Source organism: Mobula hypostoma, chromosome 23 (genome assembly GCF_963921235.1).
Source record: "Mobula hypostoma chromosome 23, sMobHyp1.1, whole genome shotgun sequence".
NCBI classification, from domain to species: Eukaryota; Metazoa; Chordata; class Chondrichthyes; order Myliobatiformes; family Myliobatidae; genus Mobula; species Mobula hypostoma.
The window spans coordinates 26572795-26585164 of record NC_086119.1 but is presented as its reverse complement, the minus strand read 5'-3'; the positions used below and the strand labels follow the sequence as shown (position 1 = coordinate 26585164).

At 39.4% G+C, this 12370-nt stretch overlaps 1 protein-coding gene across 3 annotated transcripts in view; it reads right to left on the bottom strand.

Moving 5' to 3' along the window:
- LOC134336737 (sialate:O-sulfotransferase 1-like) overlaps positions 1 to 12370 on the bottom strand; it is a 147732-nt gene that overhangs the window by 19419 nt on the left and 115943 nt on the right. For all 3 annotated transcript variants that reach the window (XM_063031150.1, XM_063031151.1, XM_063031149.1), the window contains 2 exons: positions 3229 to 3393; positions 577 to 777 (listed from right to left, as the gene is read on the bottom strand). In XM_063031150.1, the coding sequence (XP_062887220.1) occupies positions 577 to 777; positions 3229 to 3393 (366 nt within the window). The remainder of the gene's footprint in view (positions 1 to 576; positions 778 to 3228; positions 3394 to 12370) is intronic.

Sequence of the window (12370 nt, the reverse complement as noted above, 5' to 3'; positions counted from 1 at the left end):
AAAAAAAGCATGAAAATTAAGAGCACCAAACAAAACTGCTAGAGGAACTCAACAGGTCAGGCAGCATCTATACAGAAAAAACAATTGATGTTTAGGGTCTCAGCCTGAAATATCAACTATTTATTCCTCACCATTGATTCTGCCTGGCCTGCTGAGTTCCTCCAGCATTTTGTTTGTGTTGCTCTGGATTTCCAGCATCTGCAGAATCTCTTGCATTCCTGAAATTAATCTCTCGGATAAACCTGTGGTTATCTGCCTCAGAAGAGCAGAATATTCATGGAGCATTTTGTACACTAAAGATACTGTGTAATCACACATTGCTGCTGCTGCAGGTTTTGATCAAAGTGACTTTCCCTTCAGATTCCCTTTTCACTCATTTCAGTTATATCTTAGTCTTCACTTGACATTTGGGAGGTCATCGAGTAGCCAGGCATGAGTAGAATCTGCCAACACACTGTCAGACTACTGAAAATTTTCCATCAATCACTGACCTGAAAAGTACATTGGATATATCAGGGATTTTGATTTGCTATAAGAAACACAACCGCTGAAGCTTTGCAGGGTCTACCAATTTACCTTTGCTTTTCCAGTGGCGTTCTGATGCATACCCCAAGTGGCCAGCACGCTTTCTATTGAATTCTGCCATCAAAGCTTTGTAGGGGTTTCTGATCAATAAAATGGCTGCATCAAATGTTTCGATTTCTCTCTTCCCGCTCTCGTGAGTTTTTATACAGATAGTTCGGCCACTTTTCCAGTAGTCCTTTTCCCCTTTGAAACCTAAGAGGGAGGAAAATAAAAATTAACATAGTCTCGGCCTGAAACATCAACTGTACTTCTTCCTATGGATGCTGCCTGGCCTGCTGCGTTCCACCAGCATTTTGTGTGTGTTGCTAAAAATTAACACTGTCGTCTGAGGATTGAATGGGAATCTTCCAGATGCTATCTTATGAAATAATGATGAGCTTATTCAAAAGGAAGATTAAAGTTGCTTGGTTGCAAGCCTAATGCTAGCAAAATAGCTTCTTGTGTGTGACAGATGCCAATACCTGAATGAATAATATTACTGTCCTTCTGTAATTCTATTTTGACTTTTGCCTGTGATCATTCCTACCACGAATCAGCTGGATTGATATTGCTCATTTTCAGGTATAAAGGCAAATGCATCAGATGCAAGAAATTAAGAGTTTAAGTAATTATATCAACATTAACTAGAAATAAGACTTAAAAGAACATAGATACTACCTAGCCTGACAAATATGGAATCAGTTTGTTTGTTAATTCAAAATACAGAGGGTATAAATGGTCACTGCTTCTTTTTCCAGAGATATTCAGAGTTAATGTTTTAGGTCAAAAATCACCTGTCAAAACTGGAAATCATAAAGCAATAGCTGTCAGGGAGGAGGTATAGGACAAGGGGAATTATCCAATACAGTGATGCCAGGTTGCCATGGTTATAAGCAATTGATGAAGCCATCTGGTTGACAAGTTAATGAAGGTAGATTGAGACATAAAACACAAACAAAGCTGTGAAATGCAGAGCTGTAGGAAATGCCCAATATTTAGGTTATGTTAGGGAAGAGAGAAGAGCTTAGAGGATTATGACCTACACTCATTGGCCACTTTATTAGTTACACATGCACACAAAATTGGTCATGCAAATATCTAATCAGCCAATCACATGGCAGCAACTGAATGCATGTAGACATGTTCAAGAAGTTCAGCTGTTGTTCAGACCAAACATCAAAATGGGGAAGAAGTGTGATCTAACTTTGACTGTGGACTGTTTGTTGGTGCCAGATGGGGCGGTTTGAGTACCTCTGAAATTGCTGATCTCTTGGAATTTTCATGCACAGCCGTCTCTGGAGTTTACAAACAATGGTGTGAAGGGAAAAAAAAGCATCCACTGAGTGGCAGCTTTGTGGGTGAAAATGCCTTGTTAATGAGAGAGGTGAGAAGAGAAAGGCCAGACTGGCAAAAACTGAAAGGAAGGTAATATAGTACCTCAAATAACCATGTGTTACAACAGTAGTGCAGAACAGCATCTCTGAACACAAACCATGTTGAATCGTGAAGCGGATGGGCTACAGCAGCAGAAGACTACAAACCTACACTCTGTTTTCACTTTATTAAGTACAGCAGGTACCTAATAAAGTAGCCATTGAGCTTTCAATGGAATTGACCAGTGAGTTATTAGAAAATTGTGTAATTCTATTTTGACTCTAAAAGGCTTCAACATGCCTAGATGGAAGATGAGGTGCTGGGTCTCAAACTTATATTGGGCCTTATGTAACATTGCAGAAGGCCATGCCCAAGGTAGGTCAGAGTGGGAGACAAACAGACAATTAAAGTGACAAGCAAATGAGAGCCTGGGGATAGCTTGTAGGCAAAAAGCAGGTGCTACACAAAGCTGTCAATCAATTTGTGTTTGGATTTTTCAATATATACAAAATCATATTATAAAAATCAAATGCACTGTACTAGATTGTAAGTGATACAAGGGTCTTGCCATGACATTATCACCTAATTGTATTGAAGCAAACATCAGTGTTTCAGATCACATAGCTACCTGATAGGTCTTTTTACACAATATTAATTGGACAAGAAGTTAAATTATGTAATTCAATTGGGATTGGCTGAAATTGGATACAATGATAAAAAGAACACTCATATATATGGTGCTTTATCATTTAGACTCAAAGCTCTCAGAGAATAAGTGTGCGCACACCTAAAATCTATTTACTCATCGTAAATCTGGATCTGACATTAAGGAAAATATGTTTCCTAAGCAGTGTGGAAGATTTTTTAATGCAAAACATTATAACACATACATTTCAATTTGAGCTGTTGATTCCAGTAGTTTTATATTGAGTGGCAGATTTCATATTATATAATTTATAATATTATATAAATTATATAATTATATATTATATAATTTAATTTATAATTAAAATTCATGTCAACTGTATGCTATTGAATAGCTGAATTTGGCTTTGTTTCTCTACTTTGCTAATCAAATAAGAACTATTACTGTCTGCACAAATCTAAATACAATTACATGAAACAGGTTTCACAAATTTAACTGATAGTTTCTGAAACTAACTTTAAACATAATTTATTACATGGTTACATTACCCATGAGGTTTCCATCACTAAAGCAGATGGCTCTCTGGAGCTAGAACTTTACCATTCAGTTGTTGGGTAAATGGCAAGATAAGGAACAGCACATACCTTTGTTATAAAGGGTCCCATCAAAATAATAGCTTCCAGTGTAGAATCCAGTGCTGTGTTCTATCAAATGGCGGGCCCATGTATTCCCAGCACCTGGGAAACTAGAGAGAGCAACCATTGCCTTTGTTTTGGTGGGCAGAAATTTCCTGTCAGTACATCTGGTGTCTGGGAAAGAAATGGGAGTCTGAAATCTCAACATTCTTGAGTCTTTTTTTTTTGCCTGATAGTAACTGAAAAAAAAAACTGCACATCTATAAATAAGAAATAAAAATAAAAGTGCTGGAAGTACATTTCACAATAGGCAGCATCAATGGAGGGTGAGATATAATATTTTAGGCTCGTGACCTTGAATGAGAATTGGATTAGACACCTCAAGGGAGAAAAGCAACATTTAATTTGAAACAATTTTGGATGATTTGAATGAAGAAATGCTTTCAAATGCATGCAGTAGTGTGGTCTATGCTAGTGATTTACCTCTGATAATATATGCCATTCAGTATTTTGTAGTTATTTGGTGAGAAAAATGATCAAACTATTGCATATTCTATAGCCTAAAGATTTTCACTGAATTGCCCCAAGTTTTAAAGTAGTCCCTCTGGTGGATTTGCATGCTTTCCCACTGTGTTAAGCAAGTTAATGTGAGTTGATCTGAGTAAGACCATTTCCACTGCACTCCAGTGAATCACTTGTAATGGATTTCAGATCAAAAAACAGGGGAGGAAATAAGGCCATTTGGCCAATTGTGTCTGCTCTGCCATTTAATCATGTCTGATTTATTTTCCCTCTCAACCCCATTCTCCTGCCTCCTCCCAATAACCTTTGACACCCTTACTAATTCAGTACCTATCTACCTCCATATTAGATATATCCAAAGACTTGGCCTCTCAACAGTTGTCCAATTTTGGATTCTTATTTTCGTTTTACCTCTATCTGCCCTCTCTGGATTTTAAATTGAAAAGTGGCAACTGCCCAATTGAAAATCTAAATTTGAAATGGATTTAAAGTCAGAAATAAGTCAACTTCTGGTTCCTAGTGTTTTAAATGTAGATAAAATAGCCATAATAAAAATGGACAAGTTAGTCAAGTTATTTATAAATACTCTCTCCCCACTGGTTGCATTTCTGTAAGCATTCTGATTAATTCCAAGCAATGTGAGCAAATTATGTTTACAAGAATATTTCAATTGGTCAATTAGATGCTAACATCAGGCATTGATCTGGTGACCTGCTATGCCAGACATCTCCAACATAATCCATCTGTATGTATAGTTATGTCAATCTTGGACTTTGCATAGCATTTAGAGGGTGAACACTTAAACTGAAAGATAAACATTTTAATCTTGATCAGGCCTGAGATGATCAGGTTTGGTTGAGAAAAAAGTGTCACAAATATAATATAGGTAATTCAATTGAATGACAAGTTATTAGGGAATGGAGAAGAATGGGGTTATCAGGCCTTCAATCAAAATGTGGTGCCTCAATTTCTTTCTACACTAGACTGAAAGGTTAGTTATTGTTGTTTTATCAGCCTTCAGATTTTGATGCAAATTCTTGATTCCCTCTTGGATTATCAGCTGCTTAGCTTCCATTATTGCTTCCATCTGTCAGCGGCTTCAGGGACTATGCAATCTCTCACTGCTGCAGTAGGGGCTCGTCATGCAAGAGTACCTACAACTCTGCCAATATATCCCTTTATCACATTTAAAATTGTGGCACATATGATCAGAACCATGCACTTGGTCAGGGATTGACTGAGCATGCAATATGTTCATCCAATAATGGAAAATTCAACAGATCAGATTAAAAAAGGAAGTCTGAATTAATTCCTGTTAAATAGATTTTTTGGGGGAGTTTATTTTCCTCTCCAAATAAATGTTGCTCTGTAAGTACAGAATCACACAAAGGATCATCTACAGAATATTCCAATTCAGAATCAATGCTTTAAGTGAGTTGCCTTGGAGACAACTAGTATAGAAGTTACCAAATCTATATGGATATGAATCAGCCCAAAAGTGACCAGTGCAGGTTAATATGTTGGTTTTGGGACTCATTCTGATTTGGGTGGCAATGATCCCTGTACTTATCGCAACAAATTTTGAATGGTTCTGTATGTTCTTCGAGAAGAAAAGCCTTTTCCTCTTGTTACAACATATACAGAGAGTTCTTTATTTTGCCAAAACTAAACTATGGATGCTTGTTCATTCGTTTGTTATATGCCCTGTCGTATGACATGGGTGACCATGGTCTTTCCATGACCATGATTCTTCTTGGTCAATTTTTATACAGAAGTGGTTTGCCATTGCTTTCTTCTGGGCAATGTCTTGACAAGACGGGTGACCCCAGCCATTATCAATACTCTCCAGAGATTGTCTGCCTGGTATCTGTGGTCGCATAAGCAGGACTTATAATATGCACCAGCTTCTCATATTACTCAGCATAATCTGCATCTTGGCTAGCACAGAAGAACAACAATCACATACCATGAGCAAAAGGAATAAAGTATGCAATAATTATCCATCTTTTCTTGAATACCGTTAGCGTTAAACACTCACAGGAAGGCTGTCCCCTATACAAGAGCTATCCTTCAAAGTTTTTCAGGAAATGATTTATGCCAATGTAGTCAAGGAGACCCAGTTATGATCCTATTCTAACATACAAGCATTTACAAAGCAGCAATCAAGCAAAAGTTGTTTTTATTGTGTTCCTTGATCCACAGATATTGATGCTGACAGAGCTTTTTCCTATATCCGTTGGAGGTGGCCCTTGGGGTTCTTGTTCATGTTAGACGTAGATCTCACCTCAAGGTTGATCTTTAGTAAATTTACTAACTCAGCACAAACTGAGATTTAAAACTTAACAAAGACATTGATTCAAGTTTTTTATAAACAATCCAAAGTGGATGATTACAGTCTTAGTCCATGATTGCTATTCTTAACTCCTGTTTTTTACTATTGGAGATAACGAGATGCTGGTTCAAATTCTCAACCTGAAATATCGACCATCCCTTTGCCTGCACCGATGCTGAATTCCTCAAGCAATTTGCTTAAGCACTTCTGTTTAGTTCTTTTGTTAACTAGACTTTTCTCAAAATTTGTCTTCAACAACAAATTAATACTACCCAGTATGGATTTTTCTTTTAATATTTTATTTCATTTATTCTATACTGGATTTAATTAGACACAATTTAAAAAGGGGGTGGTTAGTATTTACAGATTTCCTTATTTTCTGACTAGTTATGAGCAAGATTCCACATTTCCCTGTTTGTGAGAAAACTTCAATGAATCCGTGTGATTATGTTGATTTGAATTCTTAAGCATTTAATGCTGCAGAATGGAAACTTGCCCAGCTAGTGTGTTCAGTTACACAAAGTGACTGGTGTTAGTCACCAAGTATAACTGCACAATACAAATATGTTCCAAACTGGATATAGCATGGTTCATCTTACTTAGGGAGGTGGTGGGAAATGTCATAGTCAGTGGCAACTTTGAGGTGGCTCTGAGGAGCATTAGTAGCCTGAAAGTTCCCCTTAAAAATTAGGAGCACCGTATGAAACTCCAACATGGGCACCAGCCTCCCCAGCATCCAGGACATTTTCAAAAGCGATGCTTCAAAAAAGTGGAATCCATCATTAAGGGCTCCCATCACCCACGACATGCCTTCTTCTTATTGCTACCATCAAAGTGGAGGTACAGGAGCCTGAAGACGCACATTCAATGTCTCAGGAACTGCTTCTTCACCTCTGCCATCAGATTTCTGAATGGACAATGAACCCATGAACACTACCTCACTATTAAACCTGATATTAAGCCTGATTCTAATTCTTTCAGTTCCACAGCGGAGATCCTGAATTTCCTCACAGCTGATTGCTGTTGTTTTTACTTCAATTGCACCTTGATATTGGACTCCTCAGTGAAGATTTTCTGGTTTATACATGAAGGGTAAGGGCTAGTGCAAGGCAATTTGCCATTTTTCACTCAATTGAACTAATTTAATTATTAGTCATTTTGTAACTTTTTGTTTTAATGCTTTAACTTCTAACAATTAGTTGTAAAGAGGGATTATTTTTAATTGTTTTTAATGTGATTAATCAAGCCTTGTAAAAGCTTGGAGAGTCGGTTCAGGCCTGGCAGTGTGACTACAGTGAAACTACTGGTTGGGAAAATCCTGTTTATTTGAGGGCATTGCAGATCAGAAAAGCTCAGATTTCAACGCAGGTTTCACTGGAGAAGCTTAAGCCAGGGCAGGAGAGTTTCACTGGGAAAGCAATTGTAGACTGAACATTTTGCTCCATTATTGCAGGTCCTTGCAGTCATGCAGAAATACTTTACCCAAGTGCTTAATTAAAACACTTATTGGCTTGTACTGTAAAGGGTTTCATTTTTCAACACTGACAGTGCTTAAAATGTGCATGCACAATTACAGATACAAAGCAAATAAAATATTAAAGGGAGAATAACTGGATTAATGTGAATAATCTGATGTTCTGATGTACATATGATGAATAAATCTAAATCTGAGTTTAGATCTAAACCTAAATCTAATTTCCCGGTATATTTAGCCACATGTTATAAGCCCAGAGTCACAGAACACTACAGCATAGAAAAAGGCTTATCGGCTCATCTAGTGTGTGTCAAACCATTATTCTACCTTGTACCATCGACCTGCACCTGGGTCATCACCCTCCATACCCCTCTCATCTATGTGCTTATCCAAATTTCTCTTAAATGTTGAAACTGAACCTGCATTCGTTGCTTCTGCTGGCAGCTTGTTCCAAACTCTCACTACCCTCTGAGTGAATAAGTTCCCCCTCAGGTACCCTTAAACATTTCACCTTTTACCTTTAACCCACGGCCTCTAGTTGTAGCCTCATTCAAACTCAGTGGAAAAAGCCTGCTTGCATTTACCCTATCTATACTTTTTGTAAATTTGGATGCCTCTATCCAATCTCCCCTCAATCCTCTACATTCTAGGAAATAAAGTCCTAACTTATTCAACCTTTTCCTCAAGTCCTCATAATATCCTGTTATTTTCTCTACACTTTTTCTAACTTATTTACATTTTTCCTGCAGATAGCTGACCAAAACAGCACATAATACTCCAAATTTGGCCTCCTCAACATTTTGTACAATTTCAACATAACATCTCAGCTCCAGTACTCAATACATTCATTTATGAAGGCTAACATGCTAAAAGCTTTCTTTATGACCCTATCTACCTGTGACACCATCTTCAAGGAATTATGGATCTGTATTCCCAGATCCCTCTCTTCTACTACACACTTCAATGCCCATGGCTCTTCATGAAAGACCTATCCTCATTGGTCCTTCTAAAGTGCAACTCCCTATACTTGGGTCTTGTCAAAGGGTTTTGGCCTGAACCGTCAACTGTACTTTTGTCCATTGATGCTGCCTGGCCTGCTGAATTCCTCCAGCATTGTGTGTGTGTGTTGCTCGGATTTCCAGCATTTGCAGATTTTCTCGTTTCTGATTTGACCCCTCACACTTCTCTGCATTAAATTCTATCTTGCATTTTTCAGTCCATCTTTTCATCCATTCCAGATCCTGCTGCAAGCTTTGATAGTCTTCCTCACTGTCCACTACACCCCCAATTTTGGTGTCTTCCGCAAATATCCTAATCTAGTTTACCACATCATCATTCAGAACATTGATACAGATAACAAGTAGCATTGGACCCAGCACCGATCCCCGCAGCAAACCAATAGTCACAAGCCTCCAGTCAGACAGGCAACCAACTACTACCGCTTTCTGGCTTCTCCCGCACAGACAATACTTAATCCAATTTACCTCATCTTGAATGCCAAGCGACTGAACCGTCTTGACCAACCTCCCATGTGAGATCATGCGGGACCTTCTCAAAGGCCTTGCTAAAAGTCCACGTAGACAAACATCCACTACCTTGCCTTCATCAAATTTCCTGATAACTCTTGCAAAAATCTCTATAAGATTGGTTAGACATAACCTACCACACAAAAAGCTACGTTGACTATCCCTAATCAGTCCCTGTCTATCCAAGAATTTATTTACTGTATCTTGTTCCTTTGAATAACTTTCAATAACTTTCCAGTACAGCTTACCAGTCTAACCAGCCTATAATTTCCTGACTTATTCTTAGAGCATTTCTTAAACAACAGAACAACATTAGCTATCCTCCAATCCTCTGATACTTCACCTGTGGCTACAGATGTTTTAAATATCTCTACTAAGGCCCCTGCAGTTTTTACATCAGCCTTCCACAGGGTCAGAGGGAACACCTTGTCAGGCTCTGGGGATTTATCCACCCTGATTGGGTTCATCGGGTGATGAGGTGGAGATAGGTCTCTAGCGAAGGAGGTTTAAGGTGCTCCTTTCCTCCGCTAGCCTGCAAGCTGCCTGATTATCCCCTGATCAGTTTCATGAGAAAATGTGGGAACAGGTGAAGGATGTATGGACAGCTGGTGCATATTACAATTCCTGGTTATGCGATCACTGATGTCAGGTAGACAATCTTTGAAGAGAATTGTATTGTAAAGACATTGCCCAGAAGATGGTAATAACAAGCCACTTCTGCAGAGAGATTTGCCATGAACAAGGATGGTCATGGGACCATGATCACCTACAGCATACGACATGGCACATAATGACAATGATGATGATAGTGAATTTGCCTCAACACAGCAAACACCTCCTTCTCTGTAGTCTGTAAACTGTCTATGTCCTCACTTTTTCACACCCTATAGACTCTGTGTCCGTCTCCCAAGTAAATACAGATGCAAAAAAATCCATTAAGATCTCCTTCATCTCTTTCGGCTCCATGCATGGAAAACATCTTCTAGAGGACCATCTTTTTTTTCTTAATATTTCTGTAGAAGCTCTTAGGATTCTCCTTCACCTTGCCTGCTAGAGTAATTCATGCCTTCTTTTAGCTCTCCTGATTTCCTTCTCAAATGTTCTTTTGCATTTTTTATACTCCTGAAGTACCTCATTTGCTCTTACCTGCCAAGGATTCTTACATGCACCCTCCTCTTTATCTTAACCCTGGCCTCAATATCTCTCAAATACCAAAGTTCTCTAAATTTGTATCCTTACCTTTTACAATGACAGGAACATACAAATTTGGTACTCTCAAAACTTCACTTTGGAAGGCCTCCCACATATAAAGTACGCCTTTACCAGAAATCAATCTGTCGCAATCCACAATTGCAAGATCCTTTTTTGATACCATCAAATTTAGCCTTTCTTTAACTTGGAATCTCAACCTGACGACCAGACCTATCCTTTTCCATAATTACCTAGGAACTAATGGCATCATGATCCTTAGATGTATCGTTCCTCTACACAAACTTCTGTCACCTGCCCGCTCTCATTCCCTATTAGGAGATCCAGTGTTACACTCTCTCTATTTGGGACTTCTGTGTACCGATTAAGGAAACTTTCCTGAACATATTTGACAAACTATTTCCTATCTAGCCCTTTTACTGTTTTGGAATCCCAGCCAATATGCAGAAAGTTAAAATCAACTGTTATCACAATATTATATTTCTTGCGACAGGCTGCAATCTCTCTACAAATTTGCTCATCTAAACCTCGTTGGCTGTTGAGTGGTCTATAATATAATCCCATTAACATGGTCATACCTTCCTTATTCCTCAGATCTACCCTTAAAGCCTCACTAGACAAGCTCTCCAGCCTGTCCTGTTTGAGCACTGCCATGACATTTTCCCTGACTATAATGCCACCACATCCCCTTTAATGCCTTCCACGCTATCATGTCTAAATCAACAGAACCCCAGAACATTGAGTTGCTAGTCCTGCCCCTCCTGCAACCAAGTTTCACGAGTGGCTACAATGTCATAACTCCATATGCTGATCCATGCTATAAGCTCATCTGCCTTTCCTACCATCCTCCTTGCACTGAAATATACGCAGCTCAGATTGTTAGTTCTGCTATGCTCATCCTTTTGATTCCTGACTTTGTATATAGGCTTAACAATATCTTTCTCAATAACCACTCCACTATCTGTTGTGAAGCTCTAGTTCCCATCCCCATGCAACTCTAATTTAAGCACACCACCCCCCTCCCCCCACCATGCATCACTAAGAAACCTTCCCGTTAGGATATTAGTCCCCCTCCAGTTCAGCTGCAAACCATCCCATCTGTACAGGTACCACCTTTCTTGGAAAAGATCCAAAAATTAGAAGTCCTCCCTCCTACACCAATTCCTTAGCCATATGTTAAACTGTATGATCTTCCATTTTCTGGCCTGATTAACATGTGGTCTGGGTAGTAATCCTGAGATGATAACCCAAGAGGTCCCCATCCCTTAATTTAGCACATAATTCCCTCAGCTCACTTTGCAGTACCTCGTCACTCCTACCCCTGCCATTGGTACCGATGGAGACCACGACCTCTGGCTCCTCACCCTCCCACTTACGAATGCTTTGGACTCAATACAGGATGTCACTGGACCTGGCACCCTGGAGGTAACATACCATCCGGGAATCTTGTTCTTGTCTACAGAACCTCCTTTCTGTTTCCCGAACCAATGATTCCCCTTTCACAACAGCTCAACTTTTCTTCCCCATTCTCTTCCGAGCCACAGAGACAGACTCAGTGCCAGAGACCCGACAACTGTGGCTTTCCTCTGCTAGGTCATCCAACCCCCAACTGTATCTAAAACAGCACCTGTTGCTGAGAGGAATGGCCATGGGGGTACTCTACATTGGCTGCCAATCCCCTATCCCCCTCCTGACAGTCACCCGATGTCTACCTGTGTCCTGCACCTTGGGTGTAACTGCCTCCCAGTATGTCCTGTCTATCAACCCCTCAGCTTCCTAAATGATCCAAATTTCATCCAGTTCCCGCTCCAACTCCTTAACGCAGTCTGTTAGAAGCTGCAGCAGGATGCACTTCTTACAGGTGTAGTCATCAGGGACACTGGAGTTTTCCCAGCCTTCCATCATTCCATAAGAAGAGCATTCCACTATCTTGCCTGAATGTGCAGAAAGAAAGAATAAATAACAAAAAAAACTACTCATGGCCTATGCCTCTCCTCAACAAATCCTCAATAAGCAAAAGCCCCAAGTCACTCACACAATGGCTACTCAGCTTAAGCCTATTTTGTTTTTACTGGATCTTGCCAAGTA